Source organism: Harpia harpyja, chromosome 20 (assembly GCF_026419915.1).
Source record: "Harpia harpyja isolate bHarHar1 chromosome 20, bHarHar1 primary haplotype, whole genome shotgun sequence".
Classification (NCBI taxonomy): Eukaryota; Metazoa; Chordata; class Aves; order Accipitriformes; family Accipitridae; genus Harpia; species Harpia harpyja.
Genome location: NC_068959.1, coordinates 20,742,924 through 20,767,465, shown reverse-complemented (window position 1 = coordinate 20,767,465; position 24,542 = coordinate 20,742,924). Strand labels below are relative to the sequence as shown.

At 57.7% G+C, this 24,542-nt stretch overlaps 1 protein-coding gene across 2 annotated transcripts in view; it reads left to right on the top strand.

Moving 5' to 3' along the window:
- The first annotated feature begins 16,856 nt into the window (after nt 1-16,856).
- PCDH1 (protocadherin 1) overlaps nt 16,857-24,542 on the top strand; it is a 56,756-nt gene continuing 49,070 nt past the window's right edge. Inside the window, exons 1-2 of one of the 2 annotated variants that reach the window (XM_052816295.1) lie at nt 16,857-17,196; nt 23,060-23,874. In XM_052816295.1, the coding sequence (XP_052672255.1) occupies nt 17,133-17,196; nt 23,060-23,874 (879 nt within the window). In that variant the 5' untranslated portion in view covers nt 16,857-17,132. The remainder of the gene's footprint in view (nt 17,197-23,059; nt 23,875-24,542) is intronic. The other variant, XM_052816294.1, reaches the window with a different exon arrangement.

The window sequence follows — 24,542 nt, the reverse complement described above, 5'->3', positions numbered from 1 at the left end:
CCCTCAAGCCTCCTGCTCGTGTTGCAGGTGGGTGTCTGCAGCACTGGGTCTGGAGCGATGCCCCACAGGTGCCAGGTGATGGACAAGCAGGCAGAGAAACCTTCCTGATGCAGGATGATGCAGTAACCGTGGATACCAGCAAGGTAATTGGTGAGAAAGGAAAAATCTGAAAAAGGCACCTGCTGCTGAATTCAGCCATCTCGAAGCTCTTTGAGGTAGCTGCCGATTTACACATCAAAAGAGGAAACTGAGAAAAGCCTGCCCAAAGGTTGCAGGTGAACTGTGCTCAGGTCCTCACCCAGATGGCTACTGGCCTCAGCAGATGGGGTAGGATGCATTCCTCTCAGCTCAAACTGTCTCCCCATTGAGTCTGCTCTGAGTTGTCCCTTTATAGGCTGTGGGGGAGACAGACCCCTCTGGAAGACAATTTGTGACATTCTCAGGTAGCTCCAAGACAGGACTTGAGACTGCTTCTGGAGCAGCCCTTGAACGCAGATCCCAGGGCTTGGCTATGTGAAGAAACAACTGGTGGGCTGGAAAGCACCACTGCAAAGTTTCCACAGCCAGGGACCCCACATGTGTGTGGCCAGACAGCCACCATCTCTGATGCCTTAACTGCCGTGGTAGGGGTTGTTTTCCTCAGCCTTTTGTCTCATGCTTTGCACCGTGGCCTTGTCCCAGTCTTCACAGAGGGATGGGCAGTGGAAGGGGCATTCCCACGCAGTGCTCATACCTACAAAATCCCATGGTTCCCCTGTTGCCCTCCCACTGTCAAACGTTTTCAAGAGAGCTGGCACCAAGTGCACACCCCTAGCAGATCAGGATGGAGGGGACTGCTTTCTAAGCCATGGAGAAAAAAGCTTTCTGAAGGGTTGGCTGGAACCAGCCAGGTGTTGCCACTATAGTTTTACAGGTCAAAATATCTTCTTGGATAAAGCAGAGAACCATCATCAGTTTCACTTACAGCTCCTTCATCTGCTCATGGAGTTGGGCCTGCAGGAGAACAAGAATGGGGTACAGAAGGAGAAGGATGAGAAGCTGTTTCACAAGGGACCTTTCCTTGAGCCGTCTTCATCCTGTACGTGGCTAAGCTGTTAACGGGTGGCAGTGGAGGCTCAGCTGCAGGCCTGGGCTCAGCAGCTCTGGCTGCAGCACTCCAGGATGACAACAGCAATTTCCGTGGTGTTTTACCACCTGGCAGCAGGGCAGACGGGCTCTTGAGGTCCAGCTGAAGGGGACAGGCATCGCGTGGTCCCCCTCTGCTAATACATTTGTCCATCCATCTCCTGTCTTGTCTTGTTTCCCAGCTAGTCTCCACACACTGGGTTTTGGACCTGCAGCCTCACCTTTGCTGGGGTCTCAGGAGGCTGTTGACCGCCAGCAGTGTGCACTGTCCTTTTCCAAAAACCAGCTCCCAGGACAGCTTCTCTGGGACAAGGGATGGGGCTAGGATGAAGCCCCCCCTCAGGTCTTGGTGCTCGCAAGGGATGCACCTTTCTGTGCTCGCCCAGCAGCCCCCATCAGTCCTGGCCATGGTATTTCCAGCCAGCAAGCCTCAAGGAAGCTGTTTGCCAAGAGCAACAAAACCAGCCGCAGGCAGTTACACCGGCTTCTCCTCCTCCGGGGACGTGAGGGTGAGGAACAAATGTCCAACACCCAGTGTTGAGTGCCTGGCTGTCTCACGGTGCAGGGAAGAGAGGAGTATCCCATGTTGCCCTTGAGACCTACCACAGCCGGCCAAAGCCAGGAGCCCTGCTCAGAAACCGGGACAAGGCTGGAGATCTTAGCTGCTCCCAGGGCGCAGGGGGAACAAAGCGGTGGCCTGGCGAGGCAGGAGCATTTTGCGGCCGGCTGGCCCCGGCCTCAAATGCAGCCCACGTTAGCAGCCTGCCTGGAGTCTGTGTATTAGCCGTGAATTAATGTCCTGCAGAGACTGGGAACCGGGATCATGCGGGGATTAAAGAGGCATTACCCCTTTGTTAAAGCTGATGTTTTTGGGATAATCTGGAAGCTTTAGCTAATACATTATTACAGAAACTCCTTCAATCACAGTGGCAGACAGTAAGCAGATTTGGATATTACTGCATAACTGTGCGCAGGCCTGCTGCTGCTATTCTTCGCTGCCTGGGCAGCATCATGGCACAGCCATGTGTGTCCTGCCCTGCGAGTTCTGCGGAGACCCTGTGGTGGCCTTGTGTCTTAGAAGAGATCCCTGTCTGGAGATGCTACATGCACAACCGAAGGGAGGTTGCATCCTAGTCGAGGAGCTCAGGGCTCCTCTGGGGAAATTGGCAACTTCAGAGCCACTAAAAGGCTTTGTCCATGGAGGAGAGCACTGGGAGCTCCAGCCTGGGTAGCTGGATCCCCAGACCAAGCAGCACGAAGCATCTCTGGAGCAGGGGGAAGCTGTCGCTCTTGCTGTCGGCACACATCTCCCCTTGGTGCTGCTGCCCCATTGGATCTGCTGCTGCTTGGACCCCAAAACTGCTCCCTTCCTTTTTCTCAAGAGTCACAGCAGGTCTAACACAAGATAGCCTTTCTTCATCCCAACGTGGACAGCAGCACCAGGATTTGGGGCTTGTGGAAGAAGCCATTTGGAAGACACTTGCCCAATGCTCCCAGTGGTTCTAAGTGTGCAGGACTTCACAGGTGGCGTCTTGGCACCACATTCCCAAGCCTCATTGGGACTTTGGTGGAGACACGTTCCCAGTTTTCTGTTACTCCATCACGTATTGTGTCTCCCCAGGCGTGACCCCACAGGGCACAGGGGGCTGGCCAGGGATGCTTTCCTAACTCCTGACAGTCTGGGAGGGTGCGGGAAGTTCGTGTGTTCAACAGCTCATCGCTGACCTGGACTGTGCAGGTGGGGCCAGGCCCTCAGGCTGACTCATCAGCAGAAATCATGTCAAGACACTGATGGTCCGCAATATCCCTCTCCTCTGCCTGAAGATGCTGGTGCTCTGCAAGCAATCTGTGCTGAACACAGTCAGCCTCCTTTCCTGGGAGCCCTCCACCCTGCGCAGGTTCCTGCCTGCTGGCAGGCTGTCCTGAAGCTCAGCACTTCGCATCCCTCCACAAAGAGTTTTGGAAATGGGAATATCATGGGGAAAGATGACAAAATCCTGCTGGGAGCAGTCCCCTGGGCACGCAGCATGGTCTCTGCAGAGGGGCACATGGAGCAGGGGCAGGCAGGCTCTAGCAGTGCCTACGAAATGAGAGGAGGCTGCAGGTGGAGGTGGGAGAAAACAGCAATTGCAGAAGTTGTTCTTGCCAGGGTATCAGCTTGCTGCTCCAATACTGTCCATGCCAAGTGATACCACCTTCCCCGCCTGCGCACCAGCTTCCCAAGCCTCACCATGCCACCTCAGCTGGAAGGCCACACAGGGCACGTCATTTATGCATCCCAAAGCTCATGCTTGCTCTAGCATCAGCATGAGTCCAAGCCCTCCCCCTGAGCAGGGTGGCATGCCCTTTCCCTTCCCATGGAGGTTCCCGTTTAGGCTGTCCTGCCCTGTAAGTCTGGAACAACCAGGGAGCTGGCACTAACCCAGAGCCGAGTTTAGTATCAGTCCCTGCTTGTGACTTCGCCTCCGATCCTGCCTCTCAGGGATGCTGTGACTCCCACACAGCAATCCCGGAGACATGGAGGCAGGTGATTAAAGCTGCCATGTCTGGGATTGAAGGAAGGGCAGTTCTCACTGTGACTCATCTCCTAGGAGTGGTGGATGGAGATGAAGGAGGCTCAAGCCTGGCCCTGCAGAGCTGCAGGAAAGGCAGAGACCCGAATGTGGCAGTTTGCAATGTGATGGGACTCAGGCTCGAGCCTGCTTAGCAGTGCTTTGGGGACAACTGGGAAGAGAAACAGGGAAGGTTCATATTGCTGTTATGGCAGATGCATGAGATTGTTTGAGCCAAATGCTGTTGAGAAAATAGATATTAACCTCCAGAGACCTAACAGAAAGAAAGAGAAAATGCAGCGGGTAAAACGTGGGATGGAAATTGGGAGGCAGAGACGGCTGAGAGCACACACAGCCAATGCGATGCATGTGCAGGGGAGCCTGCTGGGGATGGGGGCATGGAGGAAACGTGGTGGAGCTGCGGGATCACATGGCCAAACAGGGGGGGCAACCTGAAATGAAATCCTTGTGCAGGAGCGAGGACCCATGTTCCCAAACTCATCCTCCTCAGGTGGGGAAGCAAAAGGCAGAGATGGGGGACTCAAAGCCGCGATGCTGGAACGCACAAAAGGTAGCAAATCCCTGAGCCCGGATGACACATCTGGAGTCCTCGAAGAGCTAAAAACCAAGTGACTGAGCTCTTAGCAATAACACACAAATTCACATCCTCCAACTATTGGACCGGGGGCAGTAAATGCTGGGCCTACATTTTAAAGAAGGCCCCGGGGTGTGCTAGGGATTACAAACCAATAAGCTTTGCTTCAGCGCGAGGAAATGGTTGAAACAGTTATGCAGAAACATAATTAGAAATCTCGTAGAGCAGGGGTTCCTGAGCTGCCATATCCAGCCACTTCAAATGAGTGCACATTGCCCGAGCAGCTCTTCTGTTCTAGGCCAGGTTATTGGTAGGTCTGGTCCCCTCACGGACACACAGGTACTGCCCCTACAACAGGAGACACAGTTTGGGGCCAGGATGGAGGGGCTGGCAGCAAGCAGAGCTGCCACCGAAGCTGTGAGCAGTCCCCAGGGGCTCAGGACCAGCAAGACCCTTATCAGACACAGGGGTTTAGGCTCTGCCAAGCTGCTGGCACTCACGCTAGCAGCAGCAGGTCAGACCCAGCATAGCCCAGGGCATGCAGCTTTGCTCCTGTGCTCCTAAGAGCCGCTTCCCTCTTCATTTCGCCAAGATGCTGCACCCAGCATGGATGCTCTGCACAAACAAGGCGGCGCTTGCTGGGAGGAAGGAGCACGTTCAAGCACAGAAGGGAACCTGCTGTTCATGCACAGACAAGGAAGATGCTGTGGGAGCACTGAGCAGCTCCATCCCCAGTGTTTCTGCATGTCTGCACATCAGAATCTGGCCCCTGACTGAGAATTGGCCCCTGCCATGAGCATGGTGGCTCAGGGGTACTGCAATGCCAGGAAGACGCTGGCAGCCATGCAAGAAATTGCCATTTGCTCACGTTGTGTCTTTTCCTCCTTCAGGGTACCTTTTGTTGTACCTCCTTATATCCAGCCACCAATTCTGAGGACACCTCAAGGAAGGTAAATCCTGCACAGCTCACTCCCATTGGTGAAATCAGCCAACAGCTAAAATTGCCTCATTTCCTTAGAAAACCAGGCTGAAATATAAGGAATATAAACCAAACACCCAAATGACCAAATAGCCATCAATTCCATGCAGCCAGCCAGGGTGTCTCTGGGTGGGCTGGTTTCAGCAGCAGGGATTGGGCATGCTGCCTTCCATTGATGCTGGTTTGGGTTATATTTTTTTCAATGCTAACAATAGGATTGCAAAACAAAAATGTATTATGGGATCTGTTGTATCACTTCCTCCCCTCCTACTTTCCTAAATAGTTGGAAGGGCTTGGAAAGGTCCACAGCGTTTTAAATACCTGATTCACACTGCTAAAAAAAAAACCCACCCCAAAAAACAGCTGAGAAAGACTTTTCTATAATACTTTTTGTGACAAAGCCCCCCCCTGCAAGAACCTGAGGCCCTTGGGACCCATCAGCAGAGGTCCTGATGCTCCGAGTGTACCTCTTTGTCTGCTCCAGTCCTGTGGAGCTCACCGTGCCCCAAAACCAGCCCCGCTGAGCCCCCCGTTGTTACGAGATGGGGGTACAGGCAGGCAGCTGGCACAGATGAATGTTTCTGCCCTGGGCTTTTCTTGGCAGAAAGAAGAACAAGCACCTCCCTCAAGGGCCTCCTCTGCCTGCCTTGTGCCCCGGGGCATTCGTGCACCTTTCTCTAGAGCATTTGCATGGGGGCACCACAGAGACTGCAGGCTAGTCTGGAGGGATGCTGGTCTGGAAATCCCCACTGCAGCTTCCCACAGCATATGCCAAGGGGCCTGAGGACAAGAAATCAGGAGGGACCCTCCCCCACCCCCCCCACCCCCCTTAACTGTTGAAAAAGTAGGACAGGTCTCCCAGGCTCTCCTGTGCTCCTTCCATCACTCCCAGCATCTCTCCAGTTCACTCCTGCCTAACCCTGCCCTCTCTTGCTCCACCAATGTAATCCTCAAACTCAATCGTGTCCCCGATTTAACTGCACCCCCTTTGAGCCGGGGCTGTCTGGTGTCTCACAGGATACTAATACCACAGGCATGGAGTCACAAAGAGCAAAAGAAGGGCAGAGAAGGGGAACACGTTGCCCAGCCTGAGAACTGCCCCTTCAGCCCAGCTAAAACTGCCACTGCAGGCAGCTCAGGAGCCTCTTGGTGCTCTGTGAGGCACTTGCACTCTCTGGCATCTCCAAGATGGACCAGAAGGTGATGAGCACCATGCACATCAGCAGTGGATCTGGTGCCGGTGTCCCTGCAGGGTTGACTTGGCAGAGTGATGGTGTCACGATTGCCCTGTCCTCCCCATATCTCCTATGCCTGCTGTAGTTGCACCATCACAACTGTCTGTGGGGCTGCACTGAAGTAGAGTGGGTTTTGTCCAAGGGCCAACAGCTGAGCTTCCCCTTGGGGCCAGCCTTGGTTCAGCTTGATGGGCTTTGAACCCGCAGGGCAGCCCCTGCACGGAGTAGGGGAGCGGGAAGGGGAGCACGGGGTCCCCTTCCCCCTTGCATTTCAGCAGCCTGCGTGCTGGCTGTGCCTTGCCTCCTCCCTCCCCGTGCTGCCACCTCCCATGGCGCAGCACCCCGGTGACATCGGCACGCTGCCCCCTTCACCTTCCTCGCCACTCACAAGGGGCTGAGCAGCTCCCCGCACCACTTCACAATGCCCTTTGCGTGCAGCTCTTCAGCCCCCTCCAGGTCCAAGCGACACTGCTGTAATCAGGCCAAGATATTTAATTTTGTGAGCGAAACGTAATGTGATCAGGCTCACTAAAAATGTCTCACTGCAAGCCAGGCCAACACTCTCCAGTTTTTTTTCCTTTCTCTGCTCATCTACCCTTTTGCTTGAAAACGTGTATCTGGCATGCACAGCCCTCTCTAACCCCAGTGGCACTTCCCACGCTTGGCTCCACTTGCCTTGTTTTCACGTCTCATGCACAGAACCATTGAATTTGCTGCGTGGGATAGGCCACGGTTTCTTGCCACGCAGCACTGAATTCACTTTCCTCCAGCTCTTACCAAAGGCTGCAGCTCCCTGTGACACCCCTCCGACTCACAGGGCCATCTCCATACTCAGGCTTGGGATGTCTTGATTTCCAAAAGGCTTTCCTTGTTGCCTGTTGGCCAGGTCATGGTAGTTTTGCCAGGGACCTCAGCCGGATGGATGGGATCTCGTTATCCAAACGTCCCCTCCAAATTGTCTAAGGATGTTAGTTTTACTTCTTGCTGTGGAGAAGACCCAGACAGCAAGATTGCTTTTTCTTCTTGGCCCCTAGCTCCTGCAGCTCAAAGCCTTTTGTGATTAAAGCCTTGATTACTGTGGGCCAGGATGAGGTTGGAGAGCCTTGTCCTGGCCACAGGAGGGGTAACAGGAAGAACATCCCTCCCCATGGTGGTGACTGTCCCCATCGTTCCCTACAGAGAGATAGACTGTCCTGAGAGCCCGGTCCCTGTTCTCTCCAGTCCCTGTGTGGCTCTTTACACCCCATCACTCCCTGCTCTCAGTCCATCCCATCAATCCGTCCCTCTTGCACTTTCTCATTTCACAGCTCTCAAATCCAGACACACTCCACCCATTTCCAAAACAAGCCCCGGGGCAGCGGAGTCCAGAGGTGGCCATGGCACCTGGGCCACCGCACCGTCGTCCCTGCAAGAGGCCACGTTGGGCGCACTGCTCGCCTCCCTCCCGGACCCTGGCAAGGAGACACCTCCGTCACCCATTGCAAGCTCTGTCCTGGGTGCCTGGAGGTGGCCACCCCATTTCGCAGGGGCTGAGACAGCCTATCTCAGGGTCACCCCACATCATCGCCGGTCCTGGCAAAGGGCAGGGTCCGGTTCCAGCAGTGCAGGGCCAGTTCCTGTCCTGTGCCAGGCCACCAGTGATGCAGGCGGTGGCCATGGACTTGTTTGCCTGCCTTGCTCTCTCACCCCCTCGCTTGCCAGGCTCACATGCACGTGGGCTGCAGTGCCTCTCGGGGGCCCTTGCACCGTGCCAAGGGAGCTTTCTTATCTTCACAGGAATGAAAACCTTTCCCAAATCAAAGTGCTTGGGTGGCTTTGAAGAGTTTCCTCTGGAGATGAAATAAGGCTGTTTGCAAGTGTGAGCGATTGCTGCTGAAGCTGGAGCTCCTGGTGGGATGGTGACTGGGCTGCTGGTGAGCACTGGACCCGATCAGTGGTCCTGGGGCTACCCCAGGCTGGGCCCTTTGGTGACCTCAGCAGGCTTGAGGCCAAAAGAGCCATCCTCCAGGCTGAAACCTCCCCCCTCAGACAAAGCCCACCAACACAGGGCTTTTCTAATTCATTTCTAACTGGCTGCACACCGGCAATTGTGTGGCATGAAAGACAACCAACAAAGGAACGTTTTAGAGGATTATGTGGAGATAATATAGATGTTCAAAGGGCACCCTGCGCAATAAGGTCCTGTACAAATCCTCAAGTCCCCAGGACCCACAGGGCCCATCTGAAGGGGAAAAATAAATGCAAGGGCCAGTGCAGCAAATGAGTCTGAAGAAAGTCTCACCTCCTGGAGGAAACTACCCAGACTGGGTTGTTCTGCTTTGAGATGCTGGATGAACGGTAGATGTGGAGGGACTAGAGACAATCCTGCTGTGGGCCTGGGGACAGGCAGACATGCTTATGTGATCTGGGACTCACCAGCACAGGCTGTACCTGCCAGCATGCCCTGGGGAGCAGAGAATGTCTGAGAAGCCAGTATGCATGTAGATTATTTGTTGTTTGATATTTTCCCTTTAATGCTTTTGTCCTAAAATAAATATACAAAAGTTCAGGGCCCTGCAGGTTGTGTCTGTTAGCAAGAGAAACGGATGACTGACTCAGTTATTGCTTTGGAGCAATCGATGCTATTTGTTTACCAGGATGGGCAAAGTCTAGTCTCCCTGGGCACATCTGGCTCACAGCTCCTCATGAACCTGCCCCAAAGCTGTCTTGCCACCCTGCCAACACAACCCTGCCACTGCCACCTCTCCTCTGCCTCCCTTGTGGGGAGAGCACACTCACCTGCATGGCACCAAGCAAACTGGTTGACATACTGCTGCACGAGCCAGGGGGTTTCTTGGGCTTTGGGGACAGAAGGACTTTGTCAAGGGGCAGGAGGGGCGAAGGCCCACACTGGATCCCAGCCTGGGGCGATGATGCTCAGGAACAAGGGCAAGCAGGATATACTGTGTGCTCTGTGTCAGCGATGGGTCCATCATCCTGGCACCTGGGCACAAAAAGGCAGCCTACAGAGCACAGCAATGCTTACCATATGCATCCCATCCCCAGTATGCCACCTACTGAATCCCAGGTCCAGCTGATCCCCCCACCAGCACATGCACCCTGGCACATCCATCATCCTCATGTGCCCCAGCCCCACGTGAAGATCCCGATACAAGGATCCCACACTCCAGGCCTCCAGACCTCCCAGTTCAGGCTCGTTCTCTCCCTAGGGATATGCTATTTCTGCATGGGGCTGGATCAGGGCCACTGTGGCCAGCCTGGCTGTACAGGGCTCCCACTGCTGGGAACTGCACCCCTTGTGAGAGGGTCTCGGTTGGCCTTTACAGCAGAGCCCAGCTTGTTTGTAACTCATTTAGCACTGCATTCCCCTTGGAGTCTCACTCAAGTGTCTCTGGATTTTTCCCTAGAAGAGTGTTGGCTCTAGGATATTGCAGAGCAAACAAAGAGCAGAGATAAAGGGACAGCATCATCCCGTCAGAGCAAACACAACTCTCCAACCTCCAACACAGTGACTACAAAGGCCGCGCGGGTCCACCACTGCTGTCACCTCCCACCCCAGCCCCTTGCTGGCCCCAAGCCTCTGCCTGTGGTCCTACCTGGTGGTGCTGGGAGGCCACGTGCCAGCTCCAGCGGGCAGCACACTGACCTCCCACCAGATACTGCCCACATGGCCTCAGTGCTTCTCCGTTCCCAGTCCATGCTGCCCTGGTCTCCCCCATCCGTGAGGTCCCAGTGCCAGGGCTGCTTGTTCCTGCCTTCCGTGTCCACAGTAGTCTTGTTTCTACCCTGCTGATGCTCATGGCAACTTGGGGTCAGTCCCTGTCCTCCACCTCCCTTCTCCTTTGCTGTTTCCATCCACTAACCTTGCCTTGGGCCCCCACCTCTCAGTCTGTCCCTGCCATCTTCTGCCAAGTCCACGCTGACCCTGAGCTCTCCATCTTCTGGTGTCCATGCGCATGGTCTGTCTGCCCCCGCCATGGTCCCAGCGTCACGGTCGGTACCCAGCACCCACCCTGCCGTGGTGCCTGCCCCTGATGCCACCCTGAGCCCTACAGAAGCACGCTTGACAGCACGGATGGCCAGGCCTCCCTGAGACATGTCTGCCCTGCCAGAAGCGGGGCTGAGGGGACCCCTGCTTCTCCCTTTCTCCGTACGCAGAGCAGCTTCTCTCCTGCCCAGCCCAGTCTCCGTGGGCAAGTCGGAGCGTGAGCCGAGTTTCCTGCTGTTGTGTCTCCCGTCCCCCATGTAATTCACGCCAGGCAGGGCAGGTCTAATCTGGTCTCCTCTCCCCGAGTTTCCTCCTGCCTCCCTTAGACTGCAGCCAAAAGGCAGGATCTTGTGGGGAGAGGTCATGGCTGGTCTGACAGCCAACAACTCATGTTCTGGGGATGTGGAAACCTCCATTCACCAGTGCCTGCTCACAGAGACTCTCTCCAGGGCTGGACCATCTCCCAGCAGCAGCTGGGGGCTGGCTGGAGGTGGGCTTACAAGCAGAAGACCATTGGACCCTAACAAAGGCAGGAAATGGGGGTAATTCTCCTTGCGGAGGAGGTATGGATAGCAGATCCCCCAGAGGAGGTGAGGCCAGCTTAGAAAGCAGCAGGGACCTGGTAGATTCAGCTGACTCCTTGCAAAGGTGTGCTTCCAGCGAGCTTCCTTCTTCCTGCTCCTTTCCATCCTCTCCTCCCTTTGGGCCAGCTCTGCCAGACCCTCAGCAGTTCCTGCACTAGCAGGACATGAACCCACCAGTGTCCCGGCCAGGGCATGGCTGAGGGTGCCTGCTGCTAGACCTGCACCCTGCCAGGTCCAGGGCTGGAGGGTTGGGGAGGCAGCGAAGGGGGCCAAAGGAGCCCCCACACCTCATGCATAGCACAGCTCACTGCTTCCTGCCCAGGAGCCCTGTGCTAAGCACCAGGAGAAAGAATTTGAGTCTCTAGGGGAATAAACAGAGTGCCAGAGGCAGGGCATGGGAGGGAGGTCCCCACAACCCAAGTCCCTGGCATGGGGCGTGGTGGTGGGAACAGCAGGAGCTGCCCCTTGGGGGTGGCTCACAGCCCGGGGAAGCTGAGCATCCCCATGGGCTTCCGAGAGTCTGATAGTCTCTAGTAAGCTCCTCTCAAGTCTGAATCCCAAGATCAGCTCTGGTTTTGAGCAACAAAGCTCAATTTGCCAGCAGGATTTCATTTTTTTGGTGCTCTGCTGTTTCTACTTCAAGAAATCTCTGCTGCCGCAGAGGATGGGTGGAGATTGGAGAAACATTCTCTGCAGAAGTCCGCCTGAACCCTGAAGCAAGAGATTGATTAATCATTGCTTGAATAATTGCAGGGCACTGCAGACAATCTGTTCCCAACGGCCTGTGAAGGAAAGGGATGAGGTGGACAATTGGGCCCCTGCAAGGCCAGGGGAGGTCACTCACCCCAGGCCATTCGCACATCAGCCTCAGGGTTGCTGGATTAAATGGTTTCTTTTTAAAAAGGAGATCTAATCTCTTCAAAAAAGCTTGAGCAATGCTGTGAGCCCATCATCTCCCTGAGAAAAGCTCTTCCAACCTTCAAATGCTTTCACCACTAGGACACTAGCTTTCAATTCAAGGCTGAATCTGCCTCTCTTCAGTTCCAGCCCTGTTCTTGTTACACCTTTCTGTGGGATTTAACGGTTCCCCACTATCTTTTCCACATGCGACGACATAGGCCAGGTCCTCAGATCACCTGACAACATACTTTTTAACAAGCATCACATCACTAGGCCTGGCTTTCCAGCCTGTGGTCAGGTCTGCGGTGCTTCTTCAAGCTTTCCTGGTATTTCCCTGCCTTCCTCCAAGGGTGGGTGCCAGACACAGAGCTCCAGCAGTGAGCTATTTACTAGCGCTCCCCTTTGAGACACCCACAGCAGGGCACACCAAGTTCATTTTGGGGTACCTGTTCATGCTGATCCCTAATTCCTTTTCCATGGAAATATCTGCATCACTGGATGAGGCAGATAGTCCTGGGAGGGCTTCAAACGAGCTCCCTTGGTTGCTGGTTAAAAGCCAGTGTTCATATCTCCGCCCTGTATAGGCATGCCTACAGTCATTGCTTTCCAAGACCTAGCCTGCAAGCTTAACATGCAAGCTTCATTTCCAGATATATATATTCCTGTGTTTATCTGTATTCAAATGCGCCCTGACCATTTAACCAGGTGATTCAGCATGAAACCATCCTCATTCCTTTCTGTCTCATCACTCTCGGTGTCATTTTCAAGCTTTACCAGCAAAGATTTCATATCTTCTTCTACATCATTGATAAAAATGTTTAATAGCAGTGGACGAAGAATGGGTCCCTGGGGGGAGGTAGGTAGAAATAGCGCTACTTACTGATATCTACCCATTAGCAACTACCTCTGAGATCTGCCAGGGAAGCATTTTTAATCCATCTAATATGTGCCCTGTTAATTCCTTATAATGCAAGTTTTAATCAAAATGTCAGGTGGAAGTAAGTCAAATGCCTCGGAGAGATCTGACTGTACTATATCAACACAATTGCCTTTCTCAACCAGACCAGTAATCCTGTCAGAAAAAGACAACAGGTTTGTGTGACAAGCCCTGCCATCCATGCCACCATGCTGGCTGCAGCTCCTGGTTCTGGGGACCTCACATCACCATTTGTTCCTCAACCCAGGGATCCACGTGTGGACCAAAAATCCACCAGAGACCAGCAAAACCCTCTGAGCAATAGCCTCATCCCCTTCTCCTAGTTTATACCCATGTTTCCTCCTCATTCGCAGTGATATTTTGGGGACAGTGGTCCCTGAGGAAGGGGATGAGCTTTCAAGGCTAGACGAGGTCTGTGATGCTCAGCCCCAAGGGTCTGTCCCAGGAGGAGCTTCCAGCGTGGCAATGGTGGAGCCTGTGCGGCCCTGAGATGCGAGGTGGGCTGAGAGCCGTGGGAGGACCAGAGCTCAGGGGCTTCCCCGGCTTGCAGGATCTTTCATCCTCCGTCACCACAAAGTCGGGCCAGATCTGCATTTGCAGCAGCCCACAGAAGCTGCCTCTGTTGTCTTATTTTTGTTATTTTTGAGAGGATATTTTAGCGCTGAGCACATTCCCTCCTGTTGCCATGGCAGCCGTGACAGGGGTTATATACCGTGAGAAAAATACCAAAATTAATGAGTGAGTGAAAGTGCAGCCGAGAGAAAAACAAGGTTAAAAAAAGAGTTAAAATAGTAATAAAACCCATCTCCCAATAATTCGGCAGCAAGTCGAAGTCCCACAGGCAAGACAGGCAGCGACCATCCAAGCCGTTCAGCCCCTCCATCGATCCCAGCGTGGGGGTCGGCTGCCCGCATCCCGTGGCCAGCACATCTCCCGTCTGCGCTTGCCAGCGCAGCGCTGTCCGAGGGATGCGCCTCTCCCGCAGCATCCCGCTTACACTCCGGATCAGGCCAAAACCGCTCAGTCCCTTCCCCTGCAAACCTGCAGCCCTTCATTACGTGGTAGGCATGCGGAGGAGAAGTTCTTTAATGTGCTCATTTCCTTGCATTTGGGTTTTGAGGATCTTTTTGTTTTTAATTGTAGAAACAAGCAAATTGTCAGAACATCTGTGTTATTAGCATTTGCTGCCCAAATCCGCGCTGCTGCTTCTCCTGTGGAGCCCAGAGCTGATAAGAGAGAGAGAACAGAAGAGCCTTTGAACTCCTTGCAGCAGACGGCAGCCAGGTTGCTGCGTGTGTGTGTTGGGGAGGGGGTATTTATTCTCTTGTAAGGTTCATTTGCTCTCCGTGTTTCCCTTTCTTCTCGCTTTCCCAGAGATTTAGCTGGATGCTCTTCTCTCGCAGGCTTTGTTCTTCTGACAAGGCCCCACCGGCACCACGAAGCAGCTGTCTGCGTGACGCCAGAGCATCCCGGCATGGGGTACCCGCTGTGCGGGGCGAGCCAGCGCCTCCAGCAGCATCTCCAGGGTCGGTGGCACTGCCAGCACCGGGGCAGGTGGGTGGGAAGGATCTGGAGGGTCTCACAAAATAACTCAGCAGCCAAAGCTGCAGCTTGATGGTTTCCCATTGCTTAGACTGGCCCGGCTTTCTGGGAAATGGCGAAGACAAGGTAAGGACCAGTGACGTGTACTGTAATGCCCCAGCAAAGGGAGGACAGGGAATGGCAACACCAGCATCAGGTTTTCCTTGCTGTCAGAGGGCAAGGAGCACTCTGGGAGGAGCTCGTCTGCTTTCAAAGGCAGTGGGCAGAGGAGGAAGGTAAAGACAGACAAATCACCGCTGGGATGCCAGGCCTTGGGTGGCCTGGACACGGCGTCCTGCCAGCTCCCCTGGCCGTCAGGTGCTGCTGGCACTGCCCAGGGTTTTGCCAGGCAGCTCCTCTGGGCTGCAGAGAGGTGAATCCTGAGGCTGGGACATTTCTTTTTCCCCTACGCTCTTAGAGCCTGGACCTGCCTCTCAGAAACGTGCCTGAGCAGAGGCTGCAGATGGCAGGCTCCAGTCCCTCACAAATAGGAGGCATCTAGTAAACTGTGTGCATGCACAGCTTCCCCAGCTGCTCTCTGCACAGTTTGCCTATCGACTACCTGTGCCTCTTGCGAAATGGAAACCTTTGGTCACCAGCGATCTCTTAAGTTTGCCTTCACTGCTCCACAGACAGCCTTGGATCCACAGGGTCACTTCCTCAGTTATTCCCTTTGCTACAGCTCTCCAGCCCTCCCAGGAGGGCTGCCAGTGACTGATAAATTAAATCTCATGCTGTCTCCAGAGAGTTTAATTCCCTCTCTCTGTCCAGATCCCCGCTCACGCTGTATCAGCAGGGTAAACCCTGACAAACCCCACAGCTCCTTTCCCTGCCCTTCCACGGTGGGCTTTGACCTTCCCTGGCTTTTCACTTCACATCTTCCGCTAAATTGGCTTCATGACAATTGACACCCAGAAAAAAACCAAACACACAGACGCAAAGAAGCCGACATCCCTGTAGGAGCAGAGATGGCCCTGCTACAGGAAAGTCTCGGAGGAGAGCAGGGTTTTCCACCCAGAGGGGATGACTCTCCAGCTCCTTTCTCCTGCCCAGCAGGAAGAAGCCCTGCCAGGGGCTGAGCTTCCATCTTGCGGGGGGGAAAAGTGGGGTGATTTGGGCTGAGCCAGAGCCAGGGCTCCTCCGAGCATTCTGGCGCAGCCTCTAGATGGTGCAGTCATCGCAGCCGAGCTGAGCATGTGTGCAGCGAAGAGAGCTGCGCAACAGGTTGGCGTAGCTCAGCGGAGAGAGCGAGGCTCCCATCCTCACGCTGCGGAGAAGCAGAAAGCGACTTTCCAGCACCCTGGCGAGAAATCTGCACTGCAACCGGCTGAGAAGGCGGGTGCTGCTCGGTGAGGGGCCCTGCAGCCCCGTGGGGTGCCTGGCCCTAGCAGGGTGCCGAGAGCCACCCCAGCATCTCCGTCTGAGAGAGTTGAGGCCTTTGGGAGGGCCAGGCTGCAGGTCCAGCCCGCTGGCAGGCAGCACTGGCTCTCCTCGCAGGAACACAGAGGCCAGCGTAGGCATCGAGGGAAGGGGCACCCCTGGAGCACGCTGTCCCCAGGCCCCCTGGGACTTGCACTCACCCATCTGGGGTCCCACGGGGGCTCAGCAGGCGAGTGAGGACCCAGCTGAGGTAGCAGAGCTTGTGAAGACGTTGCAGGGGCAGCCAGGAGCATGCAGGTGCTTTTGGGAGCTCGCAGGTGCTCTCTGCTCCTGAGTCCCGACACCCTGCAATAAAAGCATGATTCACCAAGGTGTGACGGGAGGGGACAGTTGCTTTTCCAGGCCCCAGTGCCTCACCCGGGCAGGGCTGCAGGAGCCATTGCTTGCAGCCTGCCAGGAGCCCTGCTCAGTTGGGGGGATCCGAGGAGGGGTGGGCACAGCCCCCCGGTGGGCTCCTTCCCACGGAGGGGCCGTCCCCTTAGCACAGCGGGGTGCACTGCCGGCCGAGCCCCCTTCCCCCGTGCAGCGGGGCTGCGGGGGTGTGAAGCGCCGGGTGTAAAAATAAATGAACAGAAATGAATAAACAAGAGCACTGGGAGGGGAGCGAAAGGGGAGACCCGTCCCACACGTGAGCGAAGGGGTCTCCGGGGGTGAGGGGTTCCCGGGGGGGGATGTGGGGGGAGCCCTCCCCTTCTCCACCGGCCCGGGGGCTTGGCGCCGTGCCCGCAGCCCGGAGCCGGGCGGTACGCGGCGCGGTGGGCGGACGGCTCTGCCCGGCAGACGATGCCCGCTCGTCCCGGCCCGGCTGGGCTGGGGATCTGATAAGGAGCCGGAGCTCCACCTCCCCGTGGTGGCGGCGAGAGGCGGAGGCAGCGGGGAAGGAGGTGGGGGGGAGGGGGGGGGGGGGGGAAGGGGCCGTGCCTGCGCTGCGCTTCCCTTGCACATCCTCACACACACCGAGGGACGGAGGCGGGCACGGACGGAGCTGCCCACCGGGGCTGCCGCCAGCCCTGCCGCCGCCGCTCCGCCGGAGGAGCCGCAGCCCCGGCCCGGGGGAGGGGGGCGGTTCCCACGGGACATTTTTTTTTTTTTCGCCCCCCCTCCCCTTTTTTCTTTTTCTTTTTTTTTTTTTTTTTAAATTTGGTTTTCATCCGTGGATAACGATCGAGAGGAGCCGGGGGGGTGGGGGGAGCCCGGTCCCGGCGGGGAGGAGGCGATGCAGACGCCGCTGGATCAGCGCGCAAAGGGCCGGCACGGAGCGCAGCGCCGTCCGCATCCAAGTAAGAGCTGCGGCAGGACCGGGAGTCCCCGCCCGCGGCCGCGGAGAGCTGCGGAACGGTGCGGAGCGGTGCGGGATGCCCCGGGCGGGAGCCCGCCGCTGTGCGGGAGGGTGAGCCCGGGGCCGGGCGGCGGCGGGAGAGGCGCTGGCGAGCATCCCGCTCCCGCTCCGCGCCTCTCCGCGCCTCTCCGCGCCGGGTTGCGCGGGCGGCGGCAGCGGGGCGCGGGGCTGGGCGGGCGGCTCCCGGTTACCGGTACCGCCCGGCGCTGCCACTTGTTGTGCGGCGGGGAGCGGGGACAGCCCGGATCCGGGCAGCGTGGGTTGGCGTGGGGTGGCAGTGGGTGTGCGGCTGTGTCGGGGTGAGTGCGTGTGGGTTGTTTTTTGTGGGTTTTTTGGGGTTGGTTTTTTTTTTTTCTGTCGGGGGTGGCTCTGGGTGTGCGTCCCCCTTGCACCCCTGGGTGTGTGCGCCCGGGGTGTGAGCGCGGCTCGGGGTGCGCTGGTGCGTGGGAGCGGGAGAAGTTGCCGGTAGGAGCCGGCTGGGAGCCGGGGCGAGCGCTGGGTGCTGGGAGCGGGGCTGTGCGTGTGTGTGTGCGTGTGTGTGTGCGAGGGGAGCGGGCTGAAGGGGTCTGGCAGGTTTGCACGCCTGTGTCCGTGGCGGGGTGTCTCTGCGTATGTGTGCGTGTACCGGTGGGGTGTGGGTTACAGGAGTGGTGTGCGTGTCGAGGAGCGGGCTGCGTTTGTGTGCCGGGAGCGGGGGTGTGTGTTGGTGTGTTGGAGGGGGGGTGGGTGTGTGTCACAGGAGCGGGGTGTGCGTGCGAGTGAGTGTGTCAGCGGGGTGTGCGTGCCTGCGCCTTAGAAAACCCCCGTTTCCCTGCCTGTACGCCAGGCTGAGTGTGAAGCCGGTGCCGGGAGAGCGGCTCCCGTGTGTTTTCCGCGGGTGTGTGCGTGTGTGTGTGTGTGCGTGTGTGTGTGCGGGGCTGGCGGGAGGCGCCCCGTTCATCCCCCCGGGGCTCGCCGGGGAGCGGCGGAGCGGAGCGCTCCGTGCCCGGAGCCTCAGCCCGGGCAGACCCGCCGGGGGCCGGGGAGCCTCGGCCGCAGCGGCCGGGGAGCGGAGCCCGGCCTCCATCCTCCCTCCCAGCCGGCGGGGGCGGCTGGGGGCCGGGAGCCGCGGCTCTCCCCGGCACCCTGCGAGGTAGGGGGTTCCCTATCCCCCCCCTCCCCAAGCCCCCCCCCCCCAGCCCCTCCGGGCTGCAGTCCCGGAGGAGAGCCGCTCCCGCTGCTGCCGGCTCCCTGCGGCCCTGCCGGGGTGGGGTGTTTCAGGCCCGCCACGTTTTTGCCTTCCCCCAGGACCTCCCTCCAGGCCGGGATGGAGGGTGGGATGGTGGCAGGAGGGGACAGGAGCCCGCAGGACCCCGGAGGGGCTGTGGGGGACCCCCGAGGTGGGAGAACGGGGGCTGCCGCCCTAGGGAGGCTCTGACAGGTCTCTGCCTCGCTGGCTGCTGGAGTTGGAAGGGATGTGGAGAAGGAGGCAGAAGGAGGGAGGGCCCCAGGCTTCGCCCTCTTTTCATCACTGTGCAACTCCTAAGAGATGATTTTGGGGTAAAGCTGTTCCCAAGCAAGTGGGGTTCCTCGTTACAGGGTGCTCTGGCTTCGGGGTGCTTGGGCCCAGCCTGCATAAATGCTGAGCAGCTGCAGTGGCAGCCAGAGCCGAAAGAAACCATGGGACGTGCCACAAAATGCCCAGGATTCACGCCATCCGTGCCTTCGATGCAGGACTGAACACCAGTGGCTGTTTTTTGGACAATATGGTCCTTGATCTCAGGCCCTCGCGTGGAGTGGAGCCCGTGGAGCCGTGATTAGCATTTGCTGCTTCCTCGGATGTTGCTCCAGCTCCGAGCATCAGAGTAGAGCTTTGGGGGGGGGGGGGGGGGCGGGATTAGTATTTGTGTGCTCAGTGCAGGGTTTGGATAGACTTGTAAGCATGGCTCCCAGCCACGCAATCAGCCGTTGGGAGCAATAAGCGTGGACTTTGGTGCCCGTTCCCGGAGCGCTGCTGCCTTCCGTGGAATGGGGCCAAGGGGCTGTGGGAATCACAGGGAGCACAGGCTTGTTCAAGCAGTTGCTTAAATTCTCGGTGCTTTATAACCTCTCTGTCATTAGGGCTTGTTATTTTGGGGGGGGGGGGGTGGCTGAGTTCTGTAGGATTTTGCATGCCACTGTCCTCTGAGAGCTTCCCAGTCATGCATTAAGCAGCGTGACTAACGCCTCTCTCATGTGGTTCAGTCTCTCACACTCTCCCCGTAGGGAGAATTGTGTGTGCGGAGGAATAGTTGTTTTGGGAGGGGTTTTTATTTTTAAGTGCTCTGTGCTCTGCCAGCAGGTCGGAAAAAGGTGCCTGGCACCTGAGAAGAAAGTGTGGGATGGTCTTTAGATCCCATGGGAAAATAGCCTGATGCCTTGGACTGGCCCCTGGGAAGCCTCTGTCTCCTGCACAGACGTGCTTTTCCCCGGTGGTGGAGGCTTCCTCCTCCTCCTCCTCACGCCCAGCTCTGGGCTCCCATGTCTGTGCTGTGTCATTCGCACCCCTAGGCGCCAAGCAGGATTCCTTACCCCGGCGAACCCGGGGCCCCTCACGCCTGCCGGCAAGTCCATTGCGGGACGATGGTCCCACTCGGGTTCCCAGCCCCTCTCTTCTTCCAGCCTCCCTGTTTTGGAGGTTTCCTTCACCTGCAGGAATGGCGCTTGGGTTTAGGCTCCAGCTCCTTTTTTGGAGCAGAAAGCATGGGTGCTGGGCACCCTTGGGTGACTCCCTTCCTCCTCCGCTGGCACAGGGCTCCTGGCATTTCCAGCTCCTGGGGTCCTCCCTCCCAGCTTAGTCAGGGCCATGTGAGGCATCGCACTGCTTTGGGACTATCACCTTTACCTGCGATCTTTCACGTCACACCAAGGCTTAGTCAGGACGGCGCTACATCATCAGCAGTCACAGCCCAGCCTAGTGCAAACAGACTTGTGCAAACAGTCCGGCAGCGGGCATGGGTGCCTCTCCCAGCTGGGGTATCCTCCAGGAGCCCCTTCCCAGTGGCCCGGGCTGCCCGTTTTTCCCTTCTCCCTGTCCTTGCCGCACAGCGATTTCCAAAGGGAGTGCGGGGCAATGGGGTGATGAAGCTCAGTGTGGGTTTGGACACCTCATGGAGGCAGGTGGACATGGGGGGGTTGGGGTCTGGTGTGAGAGCACACGCATGCTGCGGGCAGACACACGTGTGACCCAGTCGGGGTGTGCACACACACACGGTGCAAGTACCCCCGCACGGGGTGACATCACACAAATGCACACCCGGTGGCAACAGGGGCATGCGTACATGGTCCCCCCACGCAGGCACACGCGTTGCTCGGTGCACACACACACACACTCAGTGCAGGGTTGCAAACTCCTGTCTGGTGCACAGGCTCTCCCAGTGCAGGCACGGATGTGCTCCTCGCAGTGCGTGCACACGTGTGGCACGCCTGCACACCCGGCTAGTGCACATGTGTGCGCGTGTCCACTTTTTCCTACAGGCACATAGTCGTGCTCCGGGCAGGTGCACATACACCCAAATGCTCATAGCGCACACACGGATACATGCACACTGAGTGCAGACACACGCGTGTGCGCGTACACGCATCGCTGGGTTTTGCCTGTATTGATGCAGAGATGCGTTGTGTTTCTGCTCAGCTTCTTACCTCCTCCATCCTCAGCCCTGTGCATGCCTCTTCCCTTCCTCCTGGGGACATACATCTCAGAGGTATCTGTACACAGTGCCGGTCTGGACAGTTACGCATGGCCTCAGCAAGGTTGGAAATACCTCTTCTCTGCATGAAGGACGCTTGCAGGACAAGGGATCAGAGTCAAGCTAGGCTTCAGGGCCATAGTTTCGTCTTTAGAAATAGAGATGTATTTTCACCTGCGGAGGGAGAGCTCCTCTCTTCCGTGCCACCAATGAGGCACTTGTCTGTGGGGAAGCGGAGGGGTGGAGGGACTGGGAGCTGCTGGCTTATGGGAAGTACCAGGGTGGACAGTGCTGGATGCTCCACTTGTTGAGGGTCTGTATGATGCCAGGGTAACCAGGAATTAAGCACTTGCTATGTGGCACCGTGGAGGGGAGATGGTGGAGGAGCACTCACCCATCCCACAGGCTAGGTGCAGAGTATGGAGAGAGCGAGTGATGGGAGTGGCGAGAGGGTTGCTGCTGTGGGGCCATGGCAGATGCTTGTGGCTGTTGATTTTAGGGCATCTGACCACTGAGCTTTCTGGGTGCCCGTGAGCTGGGCTGCACCCCTTCATGCTTACGGCTCGGCAGAAGCTGTGTGGGTGTGCCTGGACCCTGGAGGAGGAAGGTGTGTTCCCAGAACAGAAAGCGGGGGACGGGAAAGCTGGTGGCCAAACACAGCAGCAGGCAGGGGCTTGGTGACAGGGCATGTGGCTTGGCATAGAAGGGGACAGTCTCTGTGGGGCTGGCAGTGCGCCTGGCACTGCCTCTGCAGTGTGTGCATACTGGGAGGAGGTTTCCAGTGGCTGGGTGCCTGCGGTGCAGCGTGTGCAGTGTGTGTCTCTGCAATGCGGGGGGGGGCAGTACTTCTGTCACTGCCTCTGCAGCGGGTGGGGTGGACACTGGCACTGGCAGGGTCCTGCCTGCGGGGCAGGGTGGGCACCCAGTGCGTGCATGCACTGTCCCAGTCTGGGAGTGGGAGGGAATGGGAAGGAACAGTGTGTCTGCAGTGAGCGAAGGGAACAGTATTTGCTGGCGCAGGGTGTGGGGTTGCCTAGTGACTGTGCAGCAGAGGGGAGATGCTGTGCCTACCATTGCAGTGTGCTGGGGCTGTGCAGTGCTGCTGCTCCGCGGGGAGGCACGGGCTCTGCCCTGAGGGGTATGTCCGCACTGCAGTGCAGGGTGGGCAGTGAGTCACTCTAACACAAGGGTGGGCAATGTCCCTCTTTCTGCGAGGGGCACAGGCGGATGGCAGTGCCTCGCATGCAGTGCAGGATGGATGATGCTCAGGGCTCCTGCATCCCTGCAGTGCTGGATGGGTGGTGCCTTCGTATCTCGCAGCGCCAGGCTGGCAGTGCTGCTGTGTCGGCAGTGCAGGGAGGGCAGTGCTGCTCTGTCCCCGCCGTGGCAGTGCCCTGTGTCCCTGCGGTGACGGATGGGAGGTAGCTCTGTACCCGTGCAGTGCCCCATGTCCCTGCAGTGCTGGGTGGGTGGCAGCCCTGCATCCCTGCAGGGCAGGCAGAGCCCCTGCCCCCCTTTTGGTGCTCCTGTTTCTGCAGGGCTGGCAGATTCGTGCAGTGCCTCTGTGTCCCTGCTGTGCGTGGCAGGCAGTGCCCCTGCAGTGCGTGGCACACAATGCTCCTGTGTTTCTGTGGTGAGAAGCTGTCTCTGAGCCTGGCCGGCTCCATCGGGTTGCTGGCAGCAGGCTGCGTGCAGTCCACCCTGTTAGTGTGCCTCGTTGGGTCTAATTACAGTTTGTGTGGTGATGAAGAGGGTGGACAGTGGCAGGATTGGCTTCCTGCAAGTGACAGGAAGCCAGGGCTGAGGTTTCAATGACTGGGTTGCTCACTCGAGCAGGGCGTTGCAGGAACTTTGCAAGCCGGGACCGGTCCTCCCGGGCACTTGCTTGCGGAGGCTGCCAGGAGACCATGGCTGGGGCCAGCTCTGCCAGGCGAGCCCCTGAAGCCCCTTGCCTTCGGGGGGCTGCTTTGGGACCGTGTGCAGTCCTGCGTGGCACAGGGGGTGCACCCAAAGGGATACGCCAGGGAAGTGGGCTGGGGCGGAGCGGTCCCGGGGGCCTGGGGCTGCCTAACCTCCGGTGTCTGTATCTCCTTGCAGCTCCCCTGCAGCGCAGGATGAAACCACTGGCATCCTGCCTGGGCCTGTGGCTCCTCTTCCAGCTCCCTGCCCTAGTCTCTGGGACGCGCGTGGTCTACAAAGTGCAGGAGGAACAACCCCCCAACACCCTCATAGGGAGCCTGGCCTCCGACTACGGCTTCCCAGATGTGGGGCACCTCTACAAGCTGGAAGTGGGGGCCCCGTACCTACGTGTGGATGGCAAGACTGGGGACATCTACACCACAGAGACCTCCATTGACCGGGAGAGCTTGCGTGAGTGCCAGCACCTCCTGCCTGGACAGCCCTGCTTCCTGGAGTTCGAAGTGTCCATCACTGACCTGATCTTGAGCAGCAGCCCACGCCTGCTCGAGGGGCAGATAGAGGTGCTTGATATCAATGACAACACCCCCAACTTCGCCTCGCCCGTTCTCACCCTCTCCATCCCTGAAAACACCAACATCGGGACGCTCTTCCCCATCCCCCTGGCCATGGACCGGGACTCGGGCCCCAATGGCGTTGCCTCCTATGAGCTGACGGCTGGTCCGGAGGCGCAGGAGCTCTTCGGGCTGCAAGTGGCAGAGGATCAGGACGAGAAGCAGCCACAGCTGATTGTCATGGGGAACCTGGACCGGGAGCAGTGGGACTCCTACGATCTGACCATTAAGGTGCAGGACGGAGGCAACCCGCCACGGGCGAGCAGCGCCCTGCTTCGCATCACCATCCTGGACATGAATGACAACGCGCCCAAGTTCGAGAAGGCCCTGTATGAGGCGGAGCTCTCCGAAAACAGCCCTGTGGGGCACTCTGTCCTCCAGGTGAGTGCAGGGGCTTTCTTCTCTCCAGCTCCCCTCCTACCTGGCTGCAGCAGGGACAGCCTGGGGAGCATTTGTACAACTGCTTGCTGCCACGGTTCTTCAAAGGAGGAGGGAGCCTAGAAGAGTTGCAAGCCATAGGAGCCCACAGTGTCACCTGTGGCCATCAGGCAGGCAGGTCCCTGGGATGTCACGTCTGCTAAAATGAGGTTGGAAAGGATGCGCGGGAAGGTGCAGCCACAGCGGGGGCTGCAGGACACAACTGAGGGGCAGCAGCAGGGCTGGCGGGTATGTGGGAGAAAGGCTCTGGGTTATGGGGAGGGCTGGGACCTGAGATCCATGGGGAGTCTGGCTTCATGCCAGACCTGTCTCAATGCTGCCCGCAGACAAGACATAGACCCTTTCATAAGTTGCATTCCCTTGGCCACTCCATGGAAACTCAGGCTCGCACAAGAGATGGGGGGCAGGCAGTGTCCCTACTGCCCGTCTGGGGGGGCTGCCCATGACTCCAGGGGTGCCTTGCTGTCTGCAGGGGCCAGGGGTTCTGCCCCATCTCAGGCAGCGGTGCAAACTGGACCGGGGAGCCCAAGGGGATGAATCTCAGTGGATTTGGCTTGGAGGGGGCATTGAGATGATAGTAGCCGACATCTGTTTATCTGCAGCTGCCATCT